Raw genomic sequence first — 16,897 nt, 5'->3', positions numbered from 1 at the left:
TGAGATAAGAACATCTAAGAAGAAAAGAGGAAGCCCAGCTTATCTTCAATCTCTTTAAAATATCTACCTTTGCACCTACCTATAAGCACTTAAAGAACTCTTAAAGAGAAATGGGCATCTTAAACTGTAGAAGTATTCAAACAGTTTTATATTGTGTAATTTTTTGCCTATTGCAAAACTTAAATGGCCAGATCACTACCAAGTTCTGGTCAACTCCAGCCCTAAATTAGGTGCAATATTCTTTTTATAGTACTGCATTCTCTTACATGACGTGTTCTCTTAAAGAGGGAGGGTTCTCCTCCTATTAGGTATTAAAGAGTACAAAGGATATAATCAGGAAGAATCTTATTAGCTGACATGTTACAAAGAAGGTGAACTGCAAACAGCATTTTATATTTCTGCAGTCTACGTCAGTTACTAATTCACAACACGATCCATCTCAAGATGCTGGTGCTAAGCTACAAAGTCCTTCCCAGGAGGAAGAGTACTCCTCATCCTGAGACTGAACATAACATCACAATTTTCCGGTCCATCTGCTGGTCCAACAGCAGAGAATTACAAAAAAGTCTATAAATGAAACAACTAGTACATCTGGTTTGTACTTTTACCTTTCAGGAACAACTGTTTTAAAACACAGACAGGTTACAGAATACACCTGACTCCCTGTGGCACTGCTGTAGTGTCAATGCACTGCTGTGCCTCAGACCAAAGACTATACGTAAAAGATGGGCAAACTTCTATGGGACAGTCGATGTTCCACTGGCAGGTGGCTGAGAATTCGAAGTGATGTTGAGCGATGTAACTGATGTACGAAAGACACTTACAAATGCTTAGCCATAGTTCCAAATTACTGGTTACATATTGTTCTACTTTAAACAGGCACTTTAAAGATACACATTTTAAAAAGGCAAAAAAAGGAATTCTCACCCGTAAGCAGTACAATATCCCCAGGAAACACAGTGAGAGACCAAAATGCAGCACCACGCCACAGCACCACCTTTCTCTCAATTTCAGACTGGTCAATAACTACAATTGTTGCTACAGGAACTTTACACGAAGACTTTGGTCTAGTCTTCACCTGTATTTCTTTGATATGACACGGATGTACTATTGTGACCAAAACATTGTACTTTTGATTTTTGCAGCAGCAATTCTTAAGTGGTGATAGTTTCTTTTGAAGTTTCTTGAACTCCGTCATCCTCTCTTGATCCACTCTCATCCCAGGACCAGCTGGAGAAGAATTCAGTTTAGCTCTCTTTGATTTCAGCTGTCTTTTAAACACTGAGTGAAAAATATGAAAGGAATCTTCACACTTGCGGGCTCTTTTAGAAGAGCTCTTATGAGAACTGTCTACTTGAGAGCACAATATTCCTGAGCTCAATGGTTCAATATGGACTTCATCTACAAATTGCTCAGCAGGAACATTAAGTTCTTGAGACTTCTCTGTGTTTTCCTGAGCACTTCCTTCTTGTTTTGTAGCTTCAAAGCAAACATTTTTCCCATCACCCTCAGAACTGAAAAGTTCAAGGGAACTTGCATACTCTTCCTTATATTCATTTTCAGCCACACTAAGACATGTTCCAGCAGCAGAATCAAATTGGAAGTGATCATAGTGCCTTTCGTCAGTTTTTTTGCCTGCTTCCGTTTCCGATAGTTCTATGATTCTTTTCTGCGTCTCATTCCGATCCTGTGCAAAAACGGCCATCTGACTTGAAGTCATTATACTACGAAATTCAGTATCAGTCGACACTGCAAGGTCTGAACAATCACCTGGTTCTCCTTTTGGTTTTGACTCTTGATTTTGGGGGAAAAACATATCCAGATATTGACTTAGATGTTCATGGTGATCACTTCTGTGATCCGATTGAACACCTTGTCCCACAGATCTCAGATGTATGCTAATCTGCTTAGTACTGGCAACCAAATCAGAAATGTCAGAGCTGTTGACTTCTAAATGACTTGCTTTTCTTTCAGTGAGGTTTGAACAATAGCCATGTGATTGTTCATCCTGTCTAGCTGAATCTGCAAATTTTTGAGGAAGGTGTTGATCTGCAGCCTGATTTACATCTGCACGTGTGCATCTATCTTTAGGTATTTGACAATCAGAATAAATTAAACTTTCAGTCTTTTTAGATGTGCTGGTACAAGTTACTGCCACAGGTACAAGAGATGTCGAATATTCTTTTGCTACCATTAATCTCCCCTGTTCAGACTGCTGAGAGCTGTCATCATTTGTAGGAACTGCTGTGACTATAGAGCTTTCTGCCTGAAACACTACGTGGTCAGCAGCTTTGACTTTTTCAGAAAAAAGACTACGTATATCACATGAACAGCGGAGTTCTCTCCATTTTTCAGCAGCAGGTGCTGAACCACTTCGCTCTGACACCTCCAGCAGGCTTGGAATACTGGGTGCTCCCACAAAAATATGAATTTGAGGTCTTTTTGACATTTTTGACTGCTGTGTAAGTTTGACTTTAAACAATATGGTTTATGCAATAAACACAACACTAAATATTAGTAAATGCCAAAAAATTATCTTTGGCCTTTTCTTAACAATTTAAAAATACCTAAAATTCAAAGGACTATTTCATAATGTAACTGGTAAAAACACCACTTTACTACTTAAAACCTATAAAATTAAATGTACAAAATAAAAAAATGGAAGTTATTTATTGTGTCAAACTTGCATAGAAAATAAATTATTTACACTAGGTCTTAATTTCTGATTCTGATAGTTGGAAACATGTAGCAGATGCAGAATTATAGTGAAGTTCAATTTCGGTTTAATTATTGAGGAGACTTATCTTAATTTATTATTGGTAATTAAACAGTCAAATGTGAATTCACTATTCAGTACTTCGTTTTAATTCATATGAAATAAGTGCCTGTAAGAAACTTCCACAGCATGGTTAGGAGATCATTTCACCTCCCAGAAAATTACAATTTCAACTAAATGATTAAAAATACTAGAGCTATTTAAAATTAGTTTAAAAGTTTGCTAGAAATGCAGTATTTTACATGCTGGTTTAGCATGAAAAGACTGTATTAAGTGATTATTTTATGAAATGGAAGGTTTCAGGATATTACCGATAAGTTATAATTATTTAATAAGCACTAAGAGGTCAGTGAAACTTGAGCAGTTGATTTAGAATTAGCTTTAATTCATTTATATAGTATCATACTACCCAAGAAGTTACTAGCCTTTTCTAGCTTATTAACAATAAGCCCACCTTACACAGCACAAAACAAAAGACCCTTTTTTTTTTAAAAAAAAATTTATGCTATACTGTAATTTTTAAATACTCAGCTACAGCTACAAGTGTTCATTAAAATGCAGACACCTAGCTACACGTTTTCGGAATGTTGTTAATAGAAGTTGCTGCGATAGGCAATTCTGCAGAGGCAGGAAACAGAACACCAGAAATGAAATTCAGGAGCTAATCCAGCTGCAAACAGAAGAAAAAGAGCATTGAAACAAATACAGCATTGAAAAAATATTTAAATTTTTCATTTAGCACTCATTAAATTAACAGCCATTTTCCTAACAACCCACTAGGGGTCGATAAATCTGCACATCCATAAAGCTCATAGTAACATGGAAAAACTGTAAACATCCTGCAACACTGATCTCAGGTATATCACAGAAGTAACTGGAAAAACAATATACAACCACTAAAATGATATATATATGATGTCATAATACAAAGAAGCTACAAAACACCATAACTGGTAACGCTCAGTTTTATGCTCACTGCAAAATGAATAACACTTAAAAGGAGTATCCAAACTTCCACAGTTGTACATTTAAATTTAGGCTCCTAAGAAAGCAACTTTTAAAGGACAATTCCCATACTTGTGAAAGTTTTAAGTTATATAATTAAAGAATGGTAATATCCAAATAACCAAAAAGACAGCATTTACAGTTCAACACTAAAATAATGGATCAGGCAAGAAGGGAAAGACAAAGCAAAGTGATAGTGAGATAGCGAGGTTGAATCCCTAAAGAAGTGATGTTAAAAATAAGTTTTGTAGTCTTGCAACTGCAGTATTTTGGACTCAAGTTACAGCAGGCATGACACTGCCAAATGGAAGTGAAAAATTTCTGCGTTTTCTTCCAGAATAACTCATCTTTTTACATCTACATTTATAAATACACATAAAGGTCTGTGACTAATATTAAGGACTAATTTGAAAATACTTTTTTTAGACAAGTACCTGATTATTTGCTTTTATAAGCACACCTTATACCTAGGTAGCATTGACATGACAAAAATGTATGAATAATAAATGGTGACTTATTTGCTACAGTACTAAAACCCCACCAATGACAAAAATCCATGAGCTACTGATCACAAAATAAACTGAGCACTGCCAAGATCCACTACTGTACACATATAGGGACAACTGATGTCATTAAGTAGCTGAACTTCCCTGAAATAGATTAAATTGAATTTACAATAGCATGATGGCTATGCCAACTTCTAGTACACAAATGAGTTTACTAAAGATGTGAGCCTCTATACAAATGTGTTCTGAATAAATATCTGGTATATAAGAACACACCTGAAACAGTATCGCGTATAAAACATGTGAAATCAGATTAATAGCACTAATTAAGGTGCCAACAATACTTTAATAGGAAAACACTTTCAAAACAAAAAAAAACCTCCTATACCTTGGCAAACTTCCAGTTATGTAGTATTTTATCAGCCTCTCATTTTAACTATCACTTCTCTTTTGGTTTTTGTCATGTTTAAAGATGAATAAAAGTTATACATAAATTCAGAAAGTTTTCCTTAACTTTCCAGTTCTGTAACTTCTCTAAACTTAGGATTTCCTTTCCTGATTCATATTTTGCAGTGCAAGTGTATTACATCAAAGCAATTGAATCTTGACGTTATTTAATGAATTTCTGCAACTAAAATATCATTTATATTTTCAAAACCTAAAATTTTGATTTTTCTTAAGATATTTAGAGTTTAGGAATGGTAAGTGACCTCTGCCTACTTCCTGGTTCACCTAATGAGTCCACTATTGAATGACCTGCTTTGGCAATTTCCAAGCAACTTTTTAGGTCAAAGATACCAAAACCCAGTACCAGGAATCATCAGTATTTATGATCATTTAAGTCTGTAAATCAGAAAAAAATAAAGTTTGGGTAAATTCTCTGTATGCAAAATGGTTTAAAGAATCTTTGCTATGCTTCTTTAGAACAGTATTATTACTTAGTTAATGAGTTTTGTTAGTGAAGCTCTGTGCCTTGCTTTAAAGAAAAAGTCTGAAAGAACAGCTCTTACTACAGATCTTAAAAAAAAAAAAAGAGAAAAAACCCTATCAATCAAAATACCAAAATGCCACTGCCACAAAATAAATCCATTTTTATACTGTAGTTGAATTATCTGCAAGTAGACAGGGGGTTAACTACACCAGAGATAACAGGAGGTAAAGCTCATAAAGATATAACTGAAACCTGAATGCACATATCCATTATACCTGTTAATTATTACACCATTTCTTAATTTGTGGAAAGGTGCTCTATTCATAATAGCCAATGAAAGCCTAGCTTTTTATCTCTGAAATGGTCAGAGTCTGATTGACGGGTCAATGATCTATTAAAAACCAGTAACTACATCAGCAAGTTTTACATTTGCAAGACACTGCAACTGAAGTTTAATGTACCTATTACAAGAATTACATTACGGTACATAGTGTATTTCCCCCGACCTAAACAGTAAGACAGGAATTCTAAATTTAAAGGTTTTTAAAATGAACAACTATGTCATTAACAGTTTGTTAATCTCTAACTTTTTCCTATGTGTAGCAAATCACTAAAAATAGCTTTAAAAATCCTCTTCCAATAGTTAAATACTCTAGGAACGTTGTGTGATGCTACATATGTGGCCTTAAATCACCCTTAAAATGCCTTAGAAGTATTCATTACTTTTATTCCATATTTCACTATTCATTAATAGTATTCACTCACCATGATAATCACTTAAGCATTAGGCCAAGGTAATTTAAAGAGGGTGACACAGCTTCAGCTTCCTATCACTCCTGAATATTAATGGTAGTCAGATGCCTAAATCCCTGTTTTTTAGAAGTTACATCCAAAGATAGTTTCATCAAGTCTTTACTTAAGCCCTATACACACTGAAAGTGAACCACACTAATTCCACCTCTGGGTAACAGTTTCTTTATGTCTGCTACACACTACAGCTTCAAGCTATAAATAAAATTACAGAAAAAACAGACAGCAATGCATCAGAAGACAAAGGATTAGAGCAATATAATGCAAGAGTGTGACTTCTTTCCCCTCCGGAATTCTCATACACCCAACACTGAAGTTTTTTGAGGTAAAACCAGTATATTCTTTTAATTTGCAGCTTTGATTTAGTACAGCTTGATGATGAACATCCTAACCTGTAAGTAGTTAGTAATTCAATTCCTGCAATATCCAAAAGCAATTATATTGTCCTTTACGTGCTGAAAAGCTGGCCCTATAGATAACAAATACATAAAATAGGATATTCTTTAAATTCTAAATTTTAATTTCTACTGTGAGCTTTCCCCTCCCTCATTTGCACGCTTGATTTTACACTTCTCCTATCTGCAGTATAAACAAAATTAAAGGACTGTTTCACTGACCTTACAATGGAAGAAACTGAGTTATTAATAGCCATCTTCAGAGTATTTACTCTCAGTTCAGTTAAAGCTGTAGGGTTGTTTGGTTGGGGTTTCTTTACGACAGTTCATCCCATATGATGGTGGAGTAGAAAATCTACTAAGACACTTGCCAGCCAAAGGAAAAATAGAAATAAATCTCTGGATGCAGAATTCTGATTACATCACAGGAAACTCTTCTGGCACTTTTACCATGCTGCTCAAATCTTCCTCCAAAACTCAACTTTGTCTTTTTAAAAGTCAGGTACTGTAGCTGTACAATAACCTTGAAAAATTGAAGAAACAGCAAGCAGTGTGGTAACAGCTTCATACACGTAGAATCTGAAACAACTCTGGGATGAAGTGATGAACACATTACATGTTTGCGCGCAACTTGTGCAAGAAAAGAGAAGGATGATCTTTACGCCAACAACTCATGCTGGCACTGCAAGCGAATCAATATACTTCTTATCAATAAGAACCTTGGTCCAAATGTATATATGTATTAAGAGGAACCCAATGGAAAATAAAAACTGCCAGAAGAAATCAAGCTAAGCAACTCGTAGCTGAAGCAATCTTATACTCTATACAAGAGTATCATGGAACGTATCATATGGGCTTAAAAGAAGATTATACCTGTAAGTGAATGGCAGCTCAAGGAGATTTAAGTGGATTGCTTTAGACTAGGCTAGTGGGACCTAACAAGAAGTCAAGAGAACACACACGGGAGAAAGTACATGTACATATGGGCAACTGGGGAAATGGATAGGATAGGTAATTACAGGTCTTATTTTTGTCATCCTTTGTTTGGTGATAGTAACAATCACCAAATACCTTTCATCTAAATTTTAATACAAGGTTTCAGGCAAAGACTGTAGTCCTATAACTGCTGTTTAACCAAAAGTAATTTTACTCCAAGATGGTTATCTGGCTCACGTAATAAAGTACTGTTTCTGGAATACTGTGCACAGAGGCAGCTGTTGACCAGACGCGGTGGTATAGCAACAATCCTGCTAGTCAGTATCTAAACTTAGGAAAATCACAAGCCTTCATTTGCCTACAGCAGTACCTCTAATAATTAGAATACAGTTACCTCTAAATGTTATCTGAATATAATTATTATTGACCATAAAGTAATTTCTTTCAGTACTTACTATTTATATTAAATAGCAGCAATACTAATACATCCAGTATTTAGTTCTCATCACTGGCTATTACCAGAGGACTACAATACCATTTGGCCTCAAGACAGGTACCGCTGGTTTACAAATACATAAAAGCTGCGTTCAGCAATATATAGCCATAAAACAACATGTAACCAAACTTTTTTTCCTTATCTGCAGCGCTTTCAGTAACAATGCTTTTTTGAATATGAAACACCTATGATTTAGGCATTGCAATAGAAACCTTCAAATATTCCTACAGCATAAGCAATGAGATCGATAATTTAAACAAAAAAAATCAGTGTTTTGAGAAGTTCCATACAGTCTGACACTTTTCAAAAGTTAAATCAAAATACTGAATAAAAGGCTAGAAACACTAAGTTGTTCTTCATAACTATTACTAAATAACTAAGGCAAGCAATCAAATGGCATTGCTAACATTTAATGTGTACCTAGTTGCCTGCAGGATCAAGGCCTGTGGTTTCTAAAGTTGTGCTCTAAAAGGAAAATTTTTTCCTTGATCTGAAATAAAGTTATTTCTTCTGTAAATACAAGCTTGGATCATACGGAGGCATCTACTCAGCAGTTGCATCAGCCATTTTACTTTAAAAGGATTATTTTTTGGAACCAAATGATGCCAAAATCTGAACACTGATAACACATTTCAGCCCCTGAGATGGTCTTCATTGTGTTTGAAAATTGGAGTAAAGGTAGTGGGCTTTTGTGATTAACTTGATAATTCTTTCCTCACTGCCTTTGTGCCTTGCGACATCTCCTTTTAAGTAAATGCTATTTATTGATTTTTGTTTTACAATCCATAAAACCACATAATTAAGGAGATACAAACATTAAGGAGATATGAACATACAGTGGCTGGTACAAACAAAAGAAGTTAAAAGTTCTGAAGAACAGTGACCTTTTGAGTAGGAAAGAAAGATAAAGGTAAAAGTTCAAAGACACACAAAAGTGCTGTGCATGTTTTGTTGAAGAACACTCATTCCCCAAACCTTTATTTCTGAGAACTATTTAAACAACTAAACTGCTATAACTTCTGTCAAGACAGACATTCTTCCAGATATTTCAGCATCTTCAAAAAACTCACAATATTAGAATGACATCATCACAGCTTTTATTTTTTTTAGAAAAATGGCTAAGTCTGCAGAAAACTATCTACAGGTATCATTACCAATGAAAATCTATTTTAGGACTTAATCCTTCTGGTAAACTGAGGTTGATAAAACAATACAGAACCTAAGATGAAAGTGAGGCAACTGGTCAAAGAAACACGATCATAGTAGCCGTATTCCCATCAGATTAACTGCCTATAGATTGGATTTATTAGGATCAGAAGATTAAAAAAAAAAAACAACACCAAGATACCAGGCTAGCATCAACTTTTATTTTCTTCTTGTAAAAGTCTTTTCTGTTTTCTTAAATTGAATTTTTTTGTCCAAGCAGGAAAATAGAACTTTTTTCTAAACTGAGCAACAATTCACTGGGCTTTGATTTAATGGATTTCTGTAAAATCTATTTCCAGAACAGCAAACACCTTTCAGCTTGACTTAGTAATACAAATGCCAGAACATCACTATAATATTGTGCAACAGGCATTATAATATCTATCAAGTACATCTTCCTGCACAATTCCAGTATATTTGTCAAAAAAAAAAAAAAAAGATTCTTATTTAGGCTGAAATGATGTGAGCTGGTATTTCACATCATGAAAGTTATTGGAATCCATCTTCCACAACAATTATATACGTCACTGGGATTAACTGGTTATAGCACACAGCCATAATCAAAGGCTGCTCTCTCAATTGGAGTTGCTTTAGTGGCTTGGGAAAGAGAATTTACTTCCCCCATATTGTATGTGGCTTGCACGCTATGGCAGAAAAAGAATATTTACAATAGAAAGCTACCACTTATTTTCTCACCTTTCCAAAAGCCTCACTCAAAAAAGATAAAGTTTTATAACAAAAAACTGGATGCTGACTGCACATTCATAGACAAAAATGGGATATGATCAATGTTTTGGACGACAGCTGTAGGTAAGACTGTGCTGTGCTTGTGCTTTTGTACCATGGGAGACAGGGTGTTGAGAAGGTTATCATTCATAAGTTCACTTAGGTGGGAAAAATCAGTAATGTACTAGTGTTAGTAAAATGCCTTTCACAAGTGGATATGTTAGCAGTAGACTTCAACAAAAGTTGCACGTCCTCTTGCATTTAAGGCAAGTGGGGTATTTTTTCATTTGTCAGCATCACTAAACAATTCAAGTTAGACGTCTGTTAACTAAAAAAAAAAAACAGCCACCCACTCAAAGAAGTCATACTGGGAGCACGCAAGTCGTCACTAGACCAAGATGTGCTCCAAGGCTGTGCAAAACTAGAAACTACAGAAGCAGCTCCAGAAGAAGCCAGATGGCATAGAAGCCCACAAGACCTCTTTAGACCAACAGCTCAATCAGGAGTTCCTTTACCTCCTCACTGTTTATGCAGGTTCTCTCCAGAAAAGCAAATATTTAACCTTCCTGTAAACAGAAACAACAGCAAGTGTTTTTTGACAGGACTGAACCTATGGCACCAGACCTCCTGTTCTTTCCCCACCGAGCCACATTCTGCATATTTTATCTGTCGGTAGTATGCAACTACATCCTTCATGTGGTATTTTGTGTGGTTCAAAGTAACTGGCGATCTGATATACTAAACAGCTGATCTCCGACACTTTCATATCTCAGGAAGATGAAAGCTGGCTTCACACAAAATTTCTATAAATCTAAAGTCTCAAAAGGAAAGTTCGTAACACAAGCTTCTGATGTGAGCATTGTATTTTAAACAAAACCCTCGACAGATGTTAACTACATGACAGTACTGACTTTTATATCCAAATCCCTAGTATTTCTGTTCTTGAAAATGCAAAGAAATTTCCAGGTTATTTTAGGATCTTCTTATTGCACACATTACACACCCCCCCCAAGAACACACTTCAGCCTCAACAACTGAAAAAGATATGCTCTTCTGTCTAGAAGTTGAGAGGTTTAAGATTTTTTCAGAGATAAAGCTCCCTTAAGGAAATATAACCTTCAGACTTGGGCCAAGCTGGCTCCATACAATAGCAAATAGTATTACAAAGATCACAGATGGTTCACTGCACACGCTTGCTCCTTATTGTGGCTACAGAAGCCACATACCTACCAACTTCTTTATAGAACTGTATGAACGTCAGCCAAGCAAATGCTCTTTCACAGGTACCACGGCTAAGGACTAAAGTTGTTAATTTACTAGAGCACTGCAGAAAAAACAAGATAAAAATTTCAGAGTATTTTAAGTTAGTGAAAACTACAGCAAAACTTCTGGAAACAGAAAGAAAGTCTTGAAGTCCTTTAGCATTTACCTAGCAAAAAATTAAGATACGATACATAAAGGAAATTAGCATTAGCTTTTTAATATATAAGCCTTTACATTTCAATGGTTTAGGTAGATGTTAGTTCAGCAAACTGGTTAAGCTTTAACAGAGAACAGGTGACACTGAGTAACTATCAACACAGCTGACTGAGCCAAAGGTGCCTTTTAGATGTAAATTTCCCTATTTCAAAGAGGTAACTTTTCTCTCAGACTTTAAGGCAGCAATGCACTTAGACTAGTTATTCAAAATAACTTGATTGATTATACTTCAAAAAAATTGTAGATCACAATTTCTATCCTACTATGCCCATAAGAGTTAAATGAAGTCACCACAATTGAACAAAATCTCTGCATAAAATGCTTGAAACATTGATTTATATGGCCTGCACATATATCTATCCTTTTCCATGGTAATTCAGCTCTCTGAAAATACCTCAAGCAAAATCAAAAAACTCATGGTATGATGCTACAAGTCAACCTGGGTCTCTCCCTCTGCTGTTGTAAGTCATAGTGCATAGCACTAGTGCACAGCAGCATAACCACTGATAAAAACCTTCTTGTACCTATGTTCTCAGTAAAGATGCATCATTTTCTTCACTGTTTTTGTGTTAGAGGCAATACCTCAATTATTTTCTGTACCATGCTAATACGACTATTGCTGCGTACCTTCACTCAGTTGCCTTTAATTCAATAACTTTTACAAATTATTTTATCACTTGCAGTACTACATAGTCCTCATTTTTGATGTGTATTACACTAAGGGGTTGAGACCAGCCCTATCTGCCTGACTCACAGCTAATCTGAAAAGTCTTCAGCATCATTTATTTCCCCCTCACCATTTCAATCCCTGGGAATATTTTGCCCACCCTAACCCTTTCATCATGTGCTTTGGGAGAAAGTCTGGCCAAGTATATGCAGACTTAACATGTTCACATACACCAGCAACCCACTTAGAGGAAAACACCTTTCTTCAGAGAGAAGCTCGTACTCTAGATGATCAATCTTGCCAGCAAACTACGTTGACAAAGCCAACAATACAAAAACGTGAAGGAACCATGAAATTTTAAGTTGTGTAAACTTTCAAAGCTCCTGAAGTATGAAGAGTTAAGAATGGAAACTAAAGAGGTTTATCCATTTGTTTTCATGCAGAAGCTGCTCCAAGCTGCAGTAAAACTATAAATTGCTTCCAAGTATAATTCCATATAATAAGGAAAGACTAGAGATTTAACAAATGCTCACCTCAATAGTTTACTTAATACTTTGTGTATTGGAACTGTAATCCTGTTTGCAAATACAAGTATTTCTGTCTGCCAAATGTTGCAAGTTCTATACTCGATCTTTACTAGGATAGAAACAAGATGACTGATAGTGTACACAAGGCCGATGTGGCTACTACTGTACTAGCGTAATTTTTATCCCCACAACCATGTGAGCTGCTATACAAAGCTAAAATCACAGTAGTCTTCAGGAAAATATTTTAAAAAACACCAGTAGGAAGTTTTCATACAGAACAGAAATGGCAGTGTCAATGTTAGAAATGTATCTTTTTAAGAAGAGTTCTGTTTAATGCCCCAATACACAAATGAGTTCGGTACTAAAGCAGCTCTGAATGGTCTTTTGTAACCTGCCCTTATTCTATGTTAACTGAGGTACTTTTACAGAAAGACAGTTACAATGATGTATGACTTCATGTGCACACAGGTGAATTTTACCTTCCGTAAAGACCTGAAAGAGGAAAATTAGAGGTAAAATAAATTATGATTAATGCAGGGACGTGAAGAAATAGAGGGAACTTGCTATCCGTTCCATATCAAGCTATTCTATGTATTTAGCTAATGATTCAAGTAACTCCAGATTTTACTTGCTTGCGTTAGGAAGCACACGGAGCATAAATAATCAGCTATTGTAATATTGAGCGTATAACAGCTAATGAGCAAATACACATTGGCTTTGCCCTTCCCATAAATTTCATATTAAGACCTGTTTATATGAGCTTACTTTAAAAGATTTTAAAATTAGCAGATAAAGCAAAAAACCAAAAAGCTATTACATTAAACATATGACCTATTATCTTTCTCCAGAGATCAGTAACCTTTACAACCGACCAGAGAAAAGGAATTCAAAAAGCAGTACAGTTTGTTCTTAGCTAACATTCTGAGTTACCTGACATCTCATTGCAAGAAGTATACTGACGTTTACACTAGAGAGAGAGAGAGATAGCTTTATCTTGCAGCTAAAACTAATATACCATCCAAATTAATAGCAGTTTAGAAGCCATGATCTCATAACAACAAGCATTAAATGAAATATGGCAACATTCCATGTTAACTGCTATGAAACACTGGAGCAGAAGAAAAATCTAAGAGGTAAAATAAAAATACATTAAAAAACCTGCTAAACTATCACGTTTGTCAGCACAAATCTAAAAAGCAACAAATAGAGATTCAGATTATGGTACGGAAATCAGATTAAAAAATAACTGAAGGCATCTTCCCCAAAATAAAGATAGTATTCATTCATTAAATAGAAGGTATTCAGTGACAAGTGAGAACCAAAATATTAACATATTAACAGAAGCTTTTCTCAATAGGAACTTGTATGACATTACAATATATTATACAATATATTATGAACTGCAGCTGCCAACAGAAAAACCATGCAGAAAACTGAATAGTCAGATCACAGTGAGAAAACATTAGTAAGTGATGGGGTACGGATGGAAGGCTTTAATCTTCACAAAATAAGCAAGTGCATGTACTTGATTTGATGAAGCTGGTAAGAAAAACATCCAAAGCAGTGCCTGTTTAAATTGTGTTCCTCGTTAAAAAAAAGGCAAATACAGAAGAAGGAAGAGGTAACATCATAATGTATAAAAGAATTAAGAACTGTGTAATCATACTGTGTAGTTCTTAATTCTTTTATACATTATGATGCTACTTGATGCTCCTTTCTCAGTTTGGCAAACAAGTAAGTTTTATTCCACCAGCTCTCAAGGAAGTTAAAATTCTAATCCCAAATGGGAACCAGCTGTCAAGTCCCTTTACCTATGCCTATCCCTTTAACTTGGGAAGCCCAGCGTTTAGAATACAAGTGCTTACATTTTAAATCCAGGTACTTTTTAAGTCTGAAGCCCTGATCCTGAAAGCTACTCTGTGCAGATACCATCCTCCAAGTACCCCTGAAACGACACACTGTTTAGGGGGCATCTCAGATTTTCACGGGGCATGTAAAGATGGAGAGAGAGGCTGTCCATCAGTAGTATCCTCCATTGCTGAGCAATGCAAAGCCACTTGTACTGTACTGCTGTATAGAATAGTGGTGTTATGCAAAGTTTTTTCCTCCCCAATCAGAGCCCAGCTTCTTAAGACTGTAAACATCATGAAATGAAAGACCATTAAAAAAAAAAGTCTTGACTCAAACTTATCTTTCAAGAAAAGAAGATCTCTCTGGCAGACATTATTATTTTAGAAAGGGGTGCGGAAACCTTGAGATTTTGAAAGAATGGGGTTTGATCTCTTCAACTGCTCATCTTGTATGAATCAAAATACAGTTTAGTGGGGACTGAAGCTGTTCCCATTTAAAAGTTATCTAGGGTTTCCCACATTACATTAGATTTCCAGTCTAGTTCCAGGCTCCACGATAGAAATTTGCCACCACGCTTCACACTAACAACAGTACTTATGATAATTCAAGAGTACTCCGATCCCATTATCCGAAGAAAGAAATACTGACTCCTCAGGTCAAGATCAGTACTGTTGGAAGAAACCTTATCATTGATCTTTAGGATTAGTGGTGATTTACAAGCATTGATGCAATAAGGGCTTTGATCTTGACTGATTATCCTACTGTAGGAATGAAAGTCTCATGCCTGAGAAGTCAGAGCTCTGCCCACTGGGGTTACATTGCTGTACACGGGAAGACTGGGGAATAGCTAAACTGCAATGCCTGTACTCCCAACACGTCAATCAGAATTAGCAGCCCACGCAGTTAAAGATCCGTTAAAGTCACCTTGGTCCATCTCACCTCCAGATTTTATATTCTCTTATGATCCAGGATGGGAAAAAAAAATAGAAAAAAACAAGTGCAGACAAAGCTCAGAAGTTACACTGCTTTAAAGAAGCTGATCTGACATTCTCAGCAAAAAGGCACAATCATATCTGCACTGGCACATCGCCAAAGAACTCATGCCTATTCCAATATCTATCTCCTTTGTTTGTTGAGTAATTTCACCTTACTTGGCATTTTAGAAATTTTTTATAACCAAATATAGTCACAGGTCAAGTTACATTACTTTCTCATCACCTGTCATCATCCAATTTTCTGGATGAAGACTTGCCGAAAGACTGATTTTTTTCAGATGCATTAAACACAGGGTGTGGAAATAATTGAAATAAAATCTGCTGGAAAAACACATATGTAATGTATTTGACAATCACTCCTTTTATCCAAACCGACACATTAAAGTAGCTTATGGAGGCAGCTACAGATAGTATTTGTTATTCCAAGAGAACTTCTGCTTATTTCTCTAACAGTAATTTCTATGGATTCTTTTAATCCAACAGAACCTGGAAAATCCTACATAACTTATATTTTTCATTATCTTCAACATGAAATGAATGAACTGTAGTTCCATTAGAGCTCACTGTTTCTGTTCCTAACAAGGAAAAAAATGAGTAAATTTAATATGCTCTGACAAAGGGTAAACATTCAAGACAAGAAGTACTTTACTTATCACTTAGAAGACAATTTAAGACTTTCCTGTATTTCTTGAGAAAACCTAAGTTTGACAGGAAAGAAAAACTATCAGTTTATTAGAAAAGCAAATTCCATGAGTTTCTCATTGAGAATAAATACTGTCCATGCTCTGTAATTTCTGACCTATATTCATACAGATATGAGGACCATATTATTGTCCTCCTCAGTCAAATGCTTTTATTCCTTACTTGAAGTCTCAGGTGTTGACTTACACCAGCATAAAATAATCAAACGATTCAAAGTTGTTATTAGCACAGGGCACCCAGTGTTACTTTTTTTTGTTTAGTTCTTGAACCTCATACACTATTTGAAAGATGTTTTCTCTTACCTTATGTATTGTGCAGAACCTACCCACACAACTAAGCCTTAATTTTCAAAATGTTAAGAATTACTTTAAAATTTAAGTCCTGAGGCAGTGCGCTGTATTCTGATGTGACTTTAAGACTCATACACTCTGGGAGAAAAAAGGTGATGAGAGTACAGTGTTTTGCCAAATAAGATACCTTTTTTCTTTTATTTAACAGGCCCATTAATTTCTTTGACTTAAAATAACCTTCACTGAATTAGCCATGTAATAAACAAGCATAAATTAAACCTAAAACTAAATAACACTAGTGGACTTGCACTACAAGTATGGGTTCACTGGTAGCTGAGGCGTAAAGTATACAGGGTCAACAAGAACAGTGAAGGAGACTGGCTTCTTTTTCCGTCCTTCCCCTCTTTTACCTCCATGAAGTATTTGTCACGTGAAGCAGCAGCTCAATTTCTGCTTATATAGCCCAGTGTTACATTTGTTTATACAACTGCCACAATGCTAACGTAGACTATAAACCTGAGATGAACATATAGCATACACTCTGTTCAAGAAAGTTGATCTCTAATGATAACTGCGAACATCTAAAAGCATACATTATT

General features: G+C 35.5%; 1 protein-coding gene across 6 annotated transcripts in view; it reads right to left on the bottom strand.

Moving 5' to 3' along the window:
- SHLD2 (shieldin complex subunit 2) overlaps positions 1–16,897 on the bottom strand; it is a 40,385-nt gene that overhangs the window by 15,404 nt on the left and 8,084 nt on the right. For 4 of the 6 annotated variants that reach the window (XM_076338313.1, XM_076338311.1, XM_076338316.1 and 1 more), the window contains exons 3-4: positions 6,646–6,946; positions 928–3,446 (exon numbers count right to left, since the gene is read on the bottom strand). In XM_076338313.1, coding sequence (XP_076194428.1) covers positions 928–2,449 — 1,522 coding nt within the window. In that variant the 5' untranslated portion in view covers positions 2,450–3,446; positions 6,646–6,946. Of the gene's footprint in view, positions 1–927; positions 3,447–6,645; positions 8,319–16,897 lie in introns of those variants that run through there. The other 2 variants (XM_076338314.1, XM_076338315.1) reach the window with 2 other exon arrangements.

This window comes from Aptenodytes patagonicus, chromosome 5, assembly GCF_965638725.1.
Source record: "Aptenodytes patagonicus chromosome 5, bAptPat1.pri.cur, whole genome shotgun sequence".
Classification (NCBI taxonomy): Eukaryota; Metazoa; Chordata; class Aves; order Sphenisciformes; family Spheniscidae; genus Aptenodytes; species Aptenodytes patagonicus.
The sequence above is the reverse complement of the archived record's forward strand: the minus strand, read 5'-3'. Positions and strand labels throughout refer to the sequence as shown.